The sequence below is a fragment of the Solanum tuberosum genome, unplaced genomic scaffold, assembly GCF_000226075.1.
Source record: "Solanum tuberosum cultivar DM 1-3 516 R44 unplaced genomic scaffold, SolTub_3.0 scf00114, whole genome shotgun sequence".
Lineage (NCBI taxonomy): Eukaryota > Viridiplantae > Streptophyta > Magnoliopsida > Solanales > Solanaceae > Solanum > Solanum tuberosum.
The window spans coordinates 1109035-1124276 of NW_006239038.1; the positions used below are offsets into that span (position 1 = coordinate 1109035).

Below are 15242 nucleotides of genomic sequence, written 5' to 3' on the forward strand. Positions count from 1 at the left end.
CCCAACCCCCCCCCCCCCCCCCCCCGGGTTTGCCCATTTTGATTTGATTTTCTAAAAGATGGAAGGACAGAAGGTTTAGTGTCCTAATGATAATGCCTTATCTTTCAATATCATGCTGCAGCTTATTTTGTCTTTTCTTGAATCTTATCAAAAGAATTTTATTACTGGGGTCTCTGCTTCACTTTTTCCCATAATCTTTAGGCGTCAACTTGTATCCATTCCTCAAATGAGTCTATTGTTTAGCAAGTCAATCTCAGATTTGTGTCAAAAGTTATTGTTAGTAGTTGTTTTCTAATACTTTTACTTGAACTTCTGGGGTTTCTACGATTATATGGACTGGTATCAGAAAAGTTTATAGAACTTGTTCAATGAAAATATTACAGGGAGTGTCAAACAGGAGAACTGGTGCTACAAGTGTAAATGCTGAGAGTTCACGTTCTCACAGTGTATTCACCTGTGTTGTTGAATCACGTTGCCAGGTAATACAATCTTATGTCCTTTCTAACAATAACCTGAATTCTTTTAAATGGCAAGTGATGCGTTGTTTGTTATCTGTTATTATTTGCATTCTCCGAGTGTGCAAGCAAGAATTTTCTGGCATAATAAGTTATTTGGTTGTTATGGAGATCTGACATTCTGTTATTTGGATTTTGGTCTATTTTAAACTTTTAATTTCAGAGCATGGCAGATGGTATAAGCCACCTAAAGAGGAGTAGAATAAATCTTGTTGATCTTGCTGGATCAGAAAGGCAAAAGCTAACTGGTGCAGCTGGTGAACGCTTGAAGGAAGCAGGGAACATCAATAAATCACTTTCACAGTTGGGGTACATTTGTTTCTTTATCATTTTGGGAGAAAGAATTATTCTTGGTTTAGCTGTCAAGGAGGTTACAACTCATTGTTAATGGTTATTCTGGTCATTTTCTGCATAGAAACTTTTCTGGTTAAATTTTAGTGACTATGGACTTTCTACTTTTATAGAATAAACAGTGAAGTGATAGAATGCTATGTGAGTATTAAAATGTCAGAGTTATTGAGTTAAAAAACATGTCAAAGTAAAGGTCTCTCAGAATATAGTGCTTGCCTTTATTGTAGGGGGTTACATACCTTTCAGGGACTTGGGTCATCTTTTTGACTATACGTTTAGAATTATTGTATATGCTGCTGATCGCACTATTATTTTAAATTTACAGGAACTTAATAAACATTCTTGCAGAAGTTTCTCAAACGGGCAAGAATAGGCACATCCCCTATAGAGATTCCAAGTTGACATTTTTGTTACAGGAATCTCTCGGTGGGAATGCAAAACTCGCAATGATCTGTGCCGTTTCTCCATCCCAAAGGTAGATTCACAACCCTACTTTTTGATACAGTTTTTGTTCTACAGTCATGTTTATCTTCATTAAATCTAGAGCTCTCAGTTCTTTTTGATAATGCAGTTGTAAGAGTGAGACTTTGAGTACCCTGAGATTTGCCCAACGTGCAAAGGCAATAAAGAACAAGGCGGTAATCAATGAAGAAATGCAAGATGATGTCAATGTTTTGAGAGAAGTTATACGTCAGCTAAGGGTAAACTCTGTTGCTTTTACCTGTGATTGATACACCTTAACTTTAGGTGCATCTCTCAATTATGTCAATTGCTTTAATGCCTTCTGCCTTTACTCACTTAAGGTGCATCTCTCAATTATGTCAATTGCTTTAATGCCTTCTGCCTTTACTCTGAACAGGAGGAATTGCTAAGAATGAAGGCAAATGGTTATCAAGCAGATCAGGCAGGGTGGAGCGTTCGTAGAAGCTTAAATCTGTTAAAGTTCAGCCTTAACCATCCAATGAATCTACCTGTTGACAATGATGGTGATACAGAAATGGAAGTTGTTGAGGAAGCTGAGCTATTAGGTCTCTTATCAGAAGGCAGTAAAGAGAATAGTATGCTTGGGATCCTGCGGAGGACGTTTTCAAAAGGCTCTTCGTTACTTGATTCTGCAGTACAGCATGGGGGAAAGGAGTATGGCTGCAACAGGGAGCAAGCCTCCGAGGATACAGATGTTACCATGGAGGAAGAGGTATCTGAAACAGTTATCGAGCATGAAAGCAGTACTGTTGATGGTGCTGGACTGCAGAACTTCAAAAGGCTAGGTAATGATTCTTCTATGGAGCCAACTGAAGATGAGTATGCCCTGTCTTCTGCCAGCGAAATGCTGAATCAAGGACAACGGGAAGTGGTAGAGGACTCACCTTCAGAAAAATATCCTGAGAACTCTTCTAAAAGCTTGGAGGGAAATACAGCCTGCACTAATCTCAGTATAGTTCAATGTGATGTGTCGCCTATTTTGGAGCCAAGCATTTCACCAAGAGCTAATAGCAGTAGGAGAAGTGTTGGGACTTCAATGCTGAGTGATTCAAAGAAGGATCTTGGAGATAAATTGGATACCCCAGACTTGTCCTTCACAAAGCCTTCAAACAGTATTTGTTTGAATTCTCTATCAAATCAAAGAAACAAAAGTTGTTTCACTTCAACTGAACATTTGGCGGCTAGTCTTCAGCGGGGACTTGAAATTATTAGTACTCATCGACAAAGTACATCTTTGAGGCGCTCCTCAGTCAGATTTTCTTGCAAAGCTGCTGATATTAGTGCAATCATACCAGTTGCTAAAGTTGATGTTGGAGTTCAAACTGTTACAAAAGATTATGAGTCATTTGAAGGTGGTTCAATGTTTTTGTGTAGTAAATGTAAGGCAAGAAATTCACTGCAAGAGCTTAAAGATGCAGATGATGATGGCTCAAATTTGCAGCTGGTACCTGTTAATGGATTACAGTTGGTATCTGCAACTGGATCACAGTCCTGTGAAAACTTCCAGATTCAAGTACCTAAAGTACGTTGAAACTTTGTTAAAACAAAGATTTTGGTTCTTTTAATCTTGCATGATTCTTATGACTGTGCAATCATCCTAACTTTTTACAGGCAGTAGAAAAGGTCTTGGCTGGAGCTATACGGAGAGAGATGGCACTTGAAGATATATGCTCCAAGCAAACTTTTGAAATCACGCAACTCAACCGTTTGGTATGTATCGTTTGTTTAACCTGCCAATTTTCATTATTTCGTCATCTCTTTGACATGCTTTGCAACCAATGGCAGATCCAGCAATACAAGCATGAACGAGAATGCAATGCTATAATTAGCCAAACACGTGAAGATAAGATCATTCGCCTTGAAAGTTATATGGATGGTATTTTACCAAAGGAAGAGTTCATGGAGGATGAGTTGATGGCACTGATTCATGAGCATAAGGTATGCATCTGGCCTTAAAATTGTCTTTTGAATTGTTTCTGTTTTCCCTAAACACGTTTCCATTGTCATTTACTGCAGCTTCTGAGGGCAAAGTATGAGAATCATCCTGAAGTTTTAAGTGATAGACTTGCACTAAGAAGAGTTCAAGAGGAGCTGGAGCGGTATCATAACTTCTTTGACTTAGGTGAGAGGGATGTTTTGCTGGAGGAGATTCAGGATTTGAGGAGCCAGTTACAGTTTTATGTGGACTTTTCACCAAAGTCATCCAGGAAAGAAAATTCTCTTCTACAATTAACATATCCATGTGAGTCCAGTGTGCCTCCAACTTTATCCACAATTCCAGAGTCCAATGAGAATGAGGAGAGTTCTGAACAGAGTTTTGAAAGGGAGAGAATTCAATGGACTGAAACAGAGAGTAAGTGGATTTCTCTGGTAGAAGAGTTGAGGTTAGACCTACAAACTAGCCGCACCTTGTCTGAAAAACGAAAACAAGAACTAGATTTGGAAAAGAAATGCTCAGAAGAGCTGAAAGAAGCAATGCAGAGGGCAATGCAAGGCCATGCACGAATGATTGAACAGTATGCTGAACTTGAAGAGAGACATATTCAACTGCTTGCAAGGCATAGGAGGGTCCAAGTTGGTATAGAGGATGTTAAAAAAGCAGCTACAAAAGCAGGAGTTAGAGGTGCTGAATCTAAATTCATAAATGCTCTTGCTGCAGAAATTTCAACTCTGAGAGTGGAGAGGGAAAAGGAAAGACACTATTATAGGGATGAAAATACAGAACTTCAGAACCAACTTAGGGATACTGCTGAAGCGGTACAAGCAGCTGGGGAATTGCTTGCACGGCTTAAAGAAGCAGAAGAAGATATTGCAGCTGCTGAGGTAAGAGAATCCATTGTTTTCCTGTTACAGTTTATTCTATCAGTACATATATTGTCGTTGCAGCAGTTGAACATTCTTATAGTCAGCTAGACCATATATTGCTTGCTGCAGAAGTTGGATATTCTTATATTCAGCTAGAGACTAGTAACTCCTCTTAGCACCTTTACATCCATCTCTCTCTCTCTCTCTCCATTTTTCATATGGTTTGGCATGAGATTCTGGACCAATGACTATTCAGTGTTCAAATGATGGACTTGATATCCATATTCTGGTTTCTCATTAAATAAAAAGAGTTCTGGGAAATGCTTTAATTGAAAAGTTATAGGAAAAATGGATGCAATATTGATTGGTAGAGACGGTGCGCTTGAATGATCAACATCTTTTTGTGTAAAAGAAATTCCATTAATATTCCAAGGGAGGACCATTGCATGAACTCTGCACATCACACAATAAGTTTACACATAGATTAAGGTTCACGTATGCTCTAGAAACAAAGAAGCATCTCCGATACCTAAATCAACTCGTAGGAGCAACATGACTTGTCAGGAAGTATGACCTTGCTGTTTATCCCATGCACAAGGAACTGGGACAACGTATCGTGTTATACATGTGCCTTCAAAGTACATTATTATTTTGTGTCACTGGTCTATTTCTAAATTTGCCTAACAAGTTTTGGAAATATGCAGAAACGAGCCATTCATGCAGAGAAAGAAGCTAGCGAGGCTAATAAACAGATTCTCAAATTGAAGAAAAAACACGAGGAGGAGATCAACAGTTTAAACCATTTACCAGAAGAACCCCGTCTACCTAAAGCTACATCAGAACCCGTATATGATAATACTGAGACAGGACACGATGATCAGTGGAAAGAAGAATTCGCGTCATTCTACAACACCAAAGAGGAGGAGGAGGATCTACCAAAATTTGGAGAGCCCTCTTCTTGGTTCTCAGGGTATGACAGGTGCAATGTATAGATTGTGGAAAGTTTTCATAGATTGTTGTTTGTTGTATGTATTGATAATAGTGTCATATATAGTTTGAAAAGCTATCGCGTTTTCTTCAAATTTGATGATAGTTATTGATAAACATAAACAATTGTGAAAATAACAAACTTGAATCTATCAAGTTTGTGTATCCATTTACTCATTGCTTCATAGGTATGAAGTCAATTCCAAACAATTTGTTCTATTGTATTTTGAAGATTCATACTTCGTTGCCCATAATTTTATTTTTTATAATCGTAGTGTGCTGGTTAGCTAATTCACATAATTTTTTTGTTGGCCTATTCCTAGTTAGTCTTTTACTTGCTATTGTAAATAGATAATTGACATAATATTTGCTTATTTGTGGTTATTGGGATGGTCCAAAGATGTTGGATAATAGCCATTTGAATTGAATAATAACATGTTATAGTCTCAATCTCAATTCCTCTTTTTTTTTTGGGATTAATTATATGATATTTAAAGTTCATCGTCCTGATTAATTTGAATCCACGTTGAGGGCCACTAAGAAAGAGATTATATACTTGCGAAGTTCACAAATATCCACTTTTCAACACGTGTTCGAAAAATAACAAGTGTTATGAAGCTTCAAATTTTCAGAACATTGTCATGGAGTTCCACTTGTGGAGTTTGAAACTTCATGATAATGCCAAAAAGTGGTCAGCGGGGCGCTATTTTATTTCTATGGTCTCTACTGACATATTCTTTATTTTCATGGATTGATTCTGAGACTTCTAATTAAGAGTGGAGGGATTCCAATTTAACCATATACTTCTTCCATTTCAGTTTATTTATTTTAGTTACTATTTTGACAATCAAATGATATTTTCTTTGACTTTAATTTTTCTAAATACTTTCTAAGTAAATATTTCGAATCGTTGTGACTTATAATACTTTTTATGTTGTTTCTAAATATGTAAATTTTATCTCAAAAACATCGACAATTCTATGTCTGAATTGACAAAAAACATCAGTTTGACTCTCATACTCTGAATCAAGCCAAATAAATCGAAATAGAGAGTACATTATAGTGTAAGAGCATCGCAAATTTTCCAAAATCTCCATTTTCTTCTTATTTAGAATAAAAAATGATTGGGGTGGGGTCCATAATAGATACATATATACTCTACATATACACTTTGCTTCATGTATCAAAGTAGGGCCAGTTAAGTTTTAAATGTAATCATTTTATTAATTCCATAGGAGGAGCCAGACAATCAAATAGATTAATTTACAAGAATAAATCTTTATAATGATACTAATGTTGAAACATTTTTTATCTTGTCAGAGCAAGATATGATTTATAATTAACTTTGTATCATCTTGTTTTTTTTATTTTATATTATAAAGAAGAAAGATATATTATTTGAACAAATTCCATCAACCTTGAGATAGCCAAAATCTTGAGATATTGCTTAGAGATATGAAAGATTGATAATGATTAATGATATTAAATTTTAGAGTAAAAAATATATATAGTTGGTGAAAGCAAAATGATGTGTTTGCTATTTAGTAGGTAGCTGAGTATTATCGGGGATTAAGTAGAAGGTTAATATGTAGTTGAGTATTGTTTTAGTTTAGTTTGTGTGGAAGAGGCCGGGGCTAGCCGCCTCCTATATTCTTCTCCTTTGAAGTAGTATTATTTAGTTATCGTTCACCTAATTTTTTATTCTTCAATATGTATTACTATCTGTTGTTGCAGTTGTTTTATATTTTGCTAGTTTATTGTTTAATTTTTCTTGCAATCTCACGTCTAATACTCTTCTTTTGAGCCGAGGGTCTATTAGAAATAACTTCTCTATCCCACAAAAATAGAGTTAAGATCTACACACATCCTATCTTCTTCGGACCCTATTTACGAGATTACATTGGATATTATTTTATTGTTATTGTATCTGACATTCAAAACTAACCGATACGATTAATTGAAATTGTCCCAAATAAGGCCACGAAGGATCTAACGACCAGGTAAAATATTTCCTATCAAAAATGTTATTCGTCCCTTGACTCATGTTCATGATATCTAATTAAGGGTAATAAAATTTCAATCATTCCACCGCTTAAAGTCAAATGTCATACCAAACCTTAAGTTGAAAGAAAGAGATATAAAGTGATATAGAAGGTATGATAATTCCAAAAAATTATTCATAATGCCATAGTAATTATAATTATCGAAGACGCTCTGACATGTTGAAGATATTAATTAAGTAAATAATCACTCGCCAACTTTATTTTTTTCTTTTTTCATTGTATTTTATTGTTTTTGAAAGAAAAAAATATTACTTATCTATTAAATTGATCAATTTCTTTCTGGTTAAAAAATCACTTTCTTAGTTGGTTTGCATTATTAGCTTACGTAGTTTAACTTGTGATAGCAGAGTAATCATCATTTTTATTAGATAATATTTTAAATGTTTATGGAGTACATAGATTTATAAATGTATTTATCTTATAAGTGACTTAATTAATTGAATATATATTTTTTAGATAATTAGTGCATAAATTTAAACTCTCAAATACTTTTTTAATTTATGGACCCTAATTGTTTTCGTTATTTCCGGAGTTAATCACGGAATGCCATGATTAAGCATCATAACTTTTTTTGAATCAAAGTCTATAATTAAAGTAATTTAATTAAATAAGGAAAAAAATTGCAACCTTTTTCTCACCAATCTAGTTGACTTTATAGTATAGGAAGATTTATATGTATTTATATATTTATTTATTCTTTTTGCTAGAATCATTTTTATTATAGTGTTTTAAAAATGAAATATATTAATCAATTTGTTTAACTTTATATACATATATGAAATGAAACTATCAATATTTGGGGGCAAATAAAATTTCCATATATTCGTTAAATAAATTTAATTGTAAAAAACTTGTAATTTGTTAAATTCTTATGTTTTTATAAGTATCTAGTTTTTTCTTTTGAAGAATTAAGAAACTAATGACCAAATCGAAATCGAAATCGAAAATGAAAATTAGAATATTTGATCCTCGTTCTCAGAACTCATTTATTTTTCTTGAAATAAAGGGAACAAGAAATATAAAATAGACGTAATATCATATATATAATAAAATAATAAAAATTGTTTTAAATTTCGAATCATGAATTTTTAGATAAGACTACTAGTAAAAGCAAGATGTATAGTGATGTTGTTTATTTTCACCTTATGTATGTGTATATGAATAAATATAGTCTCCTTTTGTAGAAATATCAGTCGGATTTCAAAACGAATATAAGACACCAAGAGGAAAATAAAAATAAAATGTAGGTATGTGCCAGAGAAAAATAAAAAAGGAAATTCAATGTCATAAAGTCTCAATGAATTAGTAATAAAAATTACATTGTTAATTAATTAAGTACAAAATAATTTACAAGTGATCAATTTGAGTTGTAACATGCACCCCATGTGGTGTATGAAATTGCCTATTAATTAAATAATAACAGTCCCATACGGGGAATAATTAATGATAATCATCATGATTATCCAAAGTAATCATTAAACAAATCAAGAATTGGAAGTGAAAAATGAGCTCCATCTTCTTTTTTCCCCTTCTTGAATCAAAGAACAACAACATACTCGGTGTAATCCTATAAGAGGGATCTGGAGAGAGTAGGTCGATGTATGCATACATCACTCCATCGATCTTTACAGGATAGAAAGACTATTTCCAATAGACTCTCGGCTCAAACGAATGCTAAAGTTTTATCAAATGGTCTTTTCTTCATAGTTCAGCCTTCATTTGTGCTGTGGGCACATTGCCTACATTCAACAAGGCACAATATTAGATTTAATTACACTATTATGTCACTCATCAAGTAATTAGTTTTCTATTGTTCCGACTTTTCAAAAATACTGTCAGATATGTGTTGGATTCTCCGAAAATGCATGAAAACTATCGCATGTATGTCACATCCTCCAAAAATACATAACAACAGAGGACTAATAAGCAAAAATGTATAGCAATATCGGACTAATACATTTTTGGAGGACCATAACAAATTAGCGTAAAGAATCGTTCCGTTGTTTGTGTATATAAGTTAAATCCATAAGATTATATATATACTAACCATGATAGTTCTGTGCTTGAATTTGGCCAAACCCCATATGGATAAAACTATGAAGATCATGATCTTCAAAGAATGTTGCAACCTAAAAAAAATAATCAAATCAACCTTGTTTAAGAGAAACTAGAAAAAAATAATATTTTTACAACATTATTGCTACAACCTATGTTGCTCGGACTTTTTGAAAATGTGTGTCAGAATCTTTAAAAGTAATGCATTTTCGGAGAATCTGACACAGATATGACAACATTTTTGAAAAGTCTGAGCAACATAGGTCACCGTTCCTAGCTATTCTTGATTACCTGAGGTGTTTGTTCCACAAAACCATCCAAATGAGGATTAACTTTAAATGGAAATTCTGTTTCTTTAGGTAAGAAACTCTGTAAATTTGGCCCTTGTTGAGATTGGAATCCATATGGAAATTCTTGTATTGTGGATTCTGATGAATTCATGTTATGATGCAACGATCCGACGGATTGAAACATCTAACGTGCAAAAGAAATTTTATGCTATCAGATCAAGTACAAGATAGATTAACAACTCGAAAAATGAAGGCATGTAATTAATCTACTATGTACAACGACTTAAAATGTACTAATAGTGTGAATAGTATCATGAGTTGTATGACTTACATTCTTAGATGTAAGAGATTCCGCGTTGAAGTCAGTTGTTGGATTCATATTAGATAACTTCATCGAGAGGAACTACATGAAAGTACACAAATATTGAATTCAACTTAGTTACTATCAAAAAATAGCTAATTACAAATAAGCCAATTTTCGACGAATTTTTGAAAACTCTAAAACAAAAAATAAAATATAAGTAATTTACCTCAACTTGACATTGTAGGGATTGTACATAGTTAATAATCTCATCAAGCATCACAGCTTTTCCAGTCACCTAAATAATAATTAAAAAAATGAAACTACCATATCAAAATTTTGTATATTTTCTCTTAAAATCAACGGAAAAAGGTCAAAAATGTCCATGTCATCAATAATAAATAAAGCAAGTAAATTCACTATTTACTTTATTGCATCCAGGTACAAGATCTTGTAAAAACTTCATTCTTTCACCAATTTTCTCTCTTCTCACCTATCCAATATTCAAAAGAATTAAGTAAAAAATAAATAAATAAAAATATATCAAAACAATTTTAAAACAATTTTAACAAAATTTAATTATTTTTTCTAAATTAAAAAATACCCTCTCAGCAAGACTATGTGCATCTGTGGCTTGACCCCTTCTAGCTCTAACATGAATATAATCCTTTAATGGTTCTTGAGGCTTTTGATTTTCTTCATTTTTGTCATCAGTTTTGACTTTTTTGGAACTTGATTCATTGTTTTGTGTTGAAACCTGCATAGAATTAAGTAACGAAAAACGTGAATGGAGATTGGATTGATGATAAAACAGAATCCTGAGTCACGAACAATAATTCGATTGATGATGAAGAAAGAGAATTCTTGGTTCAGTTCCCAATCTTAACAATAGAAAATAGGATTGATTCAATGATTGTAAAATTCTATGAATGGATGATCACAATCAAGTCACTTTATTTGTAAATTATGTGGTTCAGACTCTTCAAAAATGTCATCAGGTGCATTTTTTGAGGATCTGACACATGCACAACATTTTTTGTTTTTATACTGTTAGTGTATATAACTGAAATCATATCAAAATCAAGAATTGAAAAAAGAGAGTTTATAATTACATTATCATCCTTGGGAGTGATTTCTTTAGCTTTCCTCTTTGGAATTGATTTCCCCTTCTTGGAATTTGCATCATTTGGACATTTAATTCCAATTTCTTCAAGTTGGATTTGTTGAGAAATTGAAGAATTCTCTCTTGAATCTCCAAATTCACTTTCTTTGACATACTTATTTCTTGAAAGTTTACAACTTTCCAAATTTTGGACAAATTTTGTTTCATTGCCAACCAAATTGTTGCCACCAAAACAAGAAAAATTTCCAAGATTAGCAGAAAAATGTGGCAAATTATTACTAATATTTGGAAAATTTCCCTTGATTTGATGATCAAAGTTGGAAAGATTGAGTCTTGGAGGAGAATTCAATGGAGTAGTATAACAAGAATTGTTATTACTATCAACAAAAGAATTTGGTGAGATTTCACCAAAATTATCTCCAAAATTGTTACTATTACTAGACAAAATATTGTCATTTTGATAATCCATTGAAGAATTCTCCCAATTAGGATTGTAAAAATTAGTACTAGTACAATTCAACTCATTCATTGTGTTGACATTGTTCAAGAACAAATTTTTCTTGTCCATTTAGTACATGTGTGATGTGAAGTGACTAACAAATTAAATCAAGAAAACAAAAACCCCACAAATTGTAATTGAAAAAAGTGAAAACTACAAGAAGAATTTAGTTAAAACAAAGAAAAAAAAGGTGATTGTGACTTTTGGTATTTGAATTTCACTTAAATGAAAAGGGAAAGGAAAGTAGAGAGGAAAGTGTAGGAAAGTGGAAAGGAAACAAAGTGGAGAAGATAAAGAAAGTGAAATGTGTGTGTAACCTTTTCAAATTAGAATAAAAAAATGTTTTATATTTAAAGATGGTCGTGATGTTCAAGTCAGTTTGTATATACTTTAGCTAAATTTATAAGGTAATCGCTATAATCCGCTATATAAGTATTAGGTGATTCTGTCCATCAAGATTTGAATACATAAGAATAATTTATCCACGTTAGTATCTGAATAATATTCTTATTGCTTCATTTCATTTATGAGTTTAAGCTCTATACACTGATATATAAGAATTAGTCATAGAATCAAGTGACTTATAACTATTCTTCATTTTTACTTGTCACGTTTCACTTTTTAAAAGTCAAATTGTATAATTTTTGACTAATATTTTAATATATGTATTTTTCATTATATAGTATATGATGTTTATTTTTTCTTAATTATTTTTGCAAGTGTGCATATGTAATGTGTATATATAACTATATAATATACAAAAAAATTTCAAAACAAAAAGTCCGTAAAAACCGGCGGCGGTGCGGAGGTGATCGGTGACGGAGTTGTCTGTTTAGAGATTGCTGGACCTTTAAGGTCAAACTTGCTGATGTTTTGTTTGTTAGATGGTGATGTAAAAATCAAAACAACAATAAAAAATTATTCGCGGTGGCGGAGTTAGAATTTTGAGTAAAAAAATTAAAATATGAAGAAGTCAAAAGCGTTCGACATCTATATATATATATATATATATAAAGTAATTTTAATCATATATAAACAGTGTAATTTTCTATCGAAAAAAGTTGAGATGAACCTTTCAGGTTTTTTGCCCTTATTAGCTCCGCCCCTTTTTTTCATTTTGAGAGTTCATATTCAGGTGAAAGGACGATAACCTTCATTTTGATTCACTATCAGAAAATTTCTAATTTTTAACTGAATTCGTCAAAATTTGGTTAATTTGTCGATAACATTTCAGACAAGCCAAATTCCGATAGGACATCTCTTAGAAATTAGCTAAATTTCAATTGTACTAAACCAAAAGAACAACAATTATGCCTCGTTCCAAATAAGTTGAAATCGACATATATATACATATGAATCTTCACTGATCATGTTTCATTATTTAAACTCGACTCATATCATTATCATATCAAACAAACTATACAAATTTAAATAAATAAAATAAAATATATTAGTAATAATATTAGAAAAAATATCTTTTTGTGTGTGGAGTTGCTAGGAAATAGGATTGTGGTGGTTAGTATATACAGGCAAAAAAAACCCTGTTATACTCTGGCATTTTTGTCTAATATGGTGTTTAGTACCATTAATGATTAATGACCAGTTAAAAAAGTTAAATTAAAGAAAATAACTATTTTTTCCCTGGTTAATTCTCTAAAAAGGATCTTTTTAATTAATTAATTAAAGAAAGGATGAGTCAGAGGTTTTAGTTTAATTATTAATTAATCAAGTGGAACATGGAGAAAAGTGGAGATCACAAATAAATAAAAGATCCCTTAGAAATTTTTAAATATTTGTTCTATTTAATATCAATTTTCTATCTGACATGATTAAGATCATAAATTAATAGACATTTTGATATATTTTACATATCTACGATTTAAAATTCATAATAGTTGAGAATATTCTTTACTTTTTAAATTTTTATATAAATTAAAATCAGATAAACAAATTAAAATGGACGGAGGTGTTGGTGAGTTTTGCAACTCACTATACATTCAATGAAATGGAAGTGTCAGAGAGTTGTTGACAATTATTTGCCAAGTAAAATAGTTGTGTAATAAATTGAATAAAATATTTTTTTAGTTTGAAAAATTAATTGTGTTTGGTTGAAAGAAAAATAAATTACAACATGAATGTAGAATTATGTGAATAGAAAATAACAACAGAGTCGTTATGTCTCTTCTTACTAGTTTTTCTTTTTCTTTTTTGGTAATTATTGCTCTATTTTATTTTAATCTTTTAAAAAGAATGATTTTGAAATTGTTGGAGTGATGGCCACATGCCTCAAGTATTTTTTTCATAGATTTTTTTCTTTTAATTTTTGTTTATAAAATAAATTAATATTCCTCCTTCTTCAATGTTAGGGTGCTTAATCAAATTTTATATGTATCAAATTGCTATCGAATCAATAAGATATCAATTAATTAAGTTCAGCAATTGCTATTCATCGATTTGGATTAGGTTATCGGTTAATCATTTATCCAATATAGAAGAGTAGCTTTTATGAACTCTACTAGTGACTTCTCATTCAACGGCCTGAACTCATCAAATGTCGTGTTATTGGCAACAAAGATTACCGTTGGTAGGTTGTGGCGATGGTAGTGATCCATTATTTATAATATCTGAAACACTTTCAAATTGTTAATTCAATACTCAGATACCAATAATTAAAAAAGAACCTTTTTATTTGAGTTATTGATTATGGTTCAATTTTGCATCCTTACTCGATGTAGCGATAAATGTGCAATGGTTTACTTATTTCAAGTTTTTGTCTCGTAAAGTTCTATCTCATTTTATTCAAAAGTTTAAGCAGTTTAAAAAAACATACTTTTATTTATTCAATTATATCTCCAACATCGATAAGTCGATTACTATTAGTTGTATTCATCACTGATTTTTTTTTAATTATATAAAATTACTATATTATGATATATAAGACATCAATTTAGAAAAATATTATTAAAGATAACAAAGATTAATTTTTGAAAATAATTCAATACAAAGAAAGAACACAAAATTTCTTCTTTAATCAAAGTTTGAAAAAAAAATCATTTTTGTAAATAATATGAATGATTAAGCAAGGATTAGATTTTTTTATTTGATTTAATTAATTCAAATTCAGACAGGAGTGTCAGATATTATTAGATTTTTAATTGCAATAATTTTATTTTAAGACATCTTATTTTAGTACTCAATTATTGCCAGATTTCTTTAACTTTTTATTTAATTAAAAGAGACAAATAAACAAATGAATTATAACCTTAAAGTCAAAATAGTAGATTAAAAGATCAGAAAACAAGTTACTTCTGACTCATTAAAGTTAGCAAAAAAGGTACATAAAGGTAACTTGTGGTCTACAAATTTGGATAATTTTAGGGATGGTTACTTTAACTTTTATTTTATTTCATGACCAATGGTCCCATCGACGTTGAGGTGCGAAAGCAGAAAATTAGATACTATGGTAGTATGTTTATGACGTAAACGATGAGTGTATCAGTAGTTTAGCTAACGTGTGAGCCCCGTAACTATATATAGCTATCAAAGAGTGATATGATGAAAGGCTTTTCGAATGGGATCTTTGTCACAAAAAGGAATGAGGAGATTAAACTCTCGAATGAGACTATTTAAGTAGCTACTGACACCCTTGACCTATTTTGATCAAGACAAAAATAGGATAGGGTTTGGGTGGCAAGCATTGGAAGAAATGCAAAAGCAGTCCAGACTGGTCTGATGCACTAAGCTATTGCTATGCGTGTGGTGCAAAGAAG

The 15242-nt window shown here is 31.7% G+C and overlaps 2 protein-coding genes across 2 annotated transcripts in view; one reads left to right on the plus strand and one right to left on the minus strand.

The window, feature by feature from the left end:
- The window catches only part of LOC102603402 (kinesin-like protein KIN12B), an 8685-nt gene extending 3295 nt beyond the window's left edge, over window positions 1-5390 (plus strand). Inside the window, exons 8-16 of the mRNA XM_006349834.2 lie at window positions 384-479; window positions 679-824; window positions 1192-1341; window positions 1438-1567; window positions 1726-2871; window positions 2961-3059; window positions 3135-3287; window positions 3366-4172; window positions 4859-5390. Coding sequence (XP_006349896.1) covers window positions 384-479; window positions 679-824; window positions 1192-1341; window positions 1438-1567; window positions 1726-2871; window positions 2961-3059; window positions 3135-3287; window positions 3366-4172; window positions 4859-5146 — 3015 coding nt within the window. The 3' untranslated portion in view covers window positions 5147-5390. The remainder of the gene's footprint in view (window positions 1-383; window positions 480-678; window positions 825-1191; window positions 1342-1437; window positions 1568-1725; window positions 2872-2960; window positions 3060-3134; window positions 3288-3365; window positions 4173-4858) is intronic.
- A 3305-nt stretch (window positions 5391-8695) lies between these two features.
- LOC102603736 (transcription factor bHLH62-like) lies at window positions 8696-11756 on the minus strand. The gene is made up of 8 exons (XM_006349835.2): window positions 10963-11756; window positions 10455-10607; window positions 10278-10343; window positions 10080-10148; window positions 9881-9952; window positions 9551-9733; window positions 9252-9333; window positions 8696-8943 (listed from the first exon to the last, which is right to left on the minus strand). Exons 1-8 carry the CDS (start codon window positions 11539-11541, stop codon window positions 8906-8908), a joined length of 1242 nt encoding a protein of 413 aa, XP_006349897.1. The 5' UTR covers window positions 11542-11756; the 3' UTR covers window positions 8696-8905.
- Between the last annotated feature and the right edge of the window lie 3486 nt (window positions 11757-15242).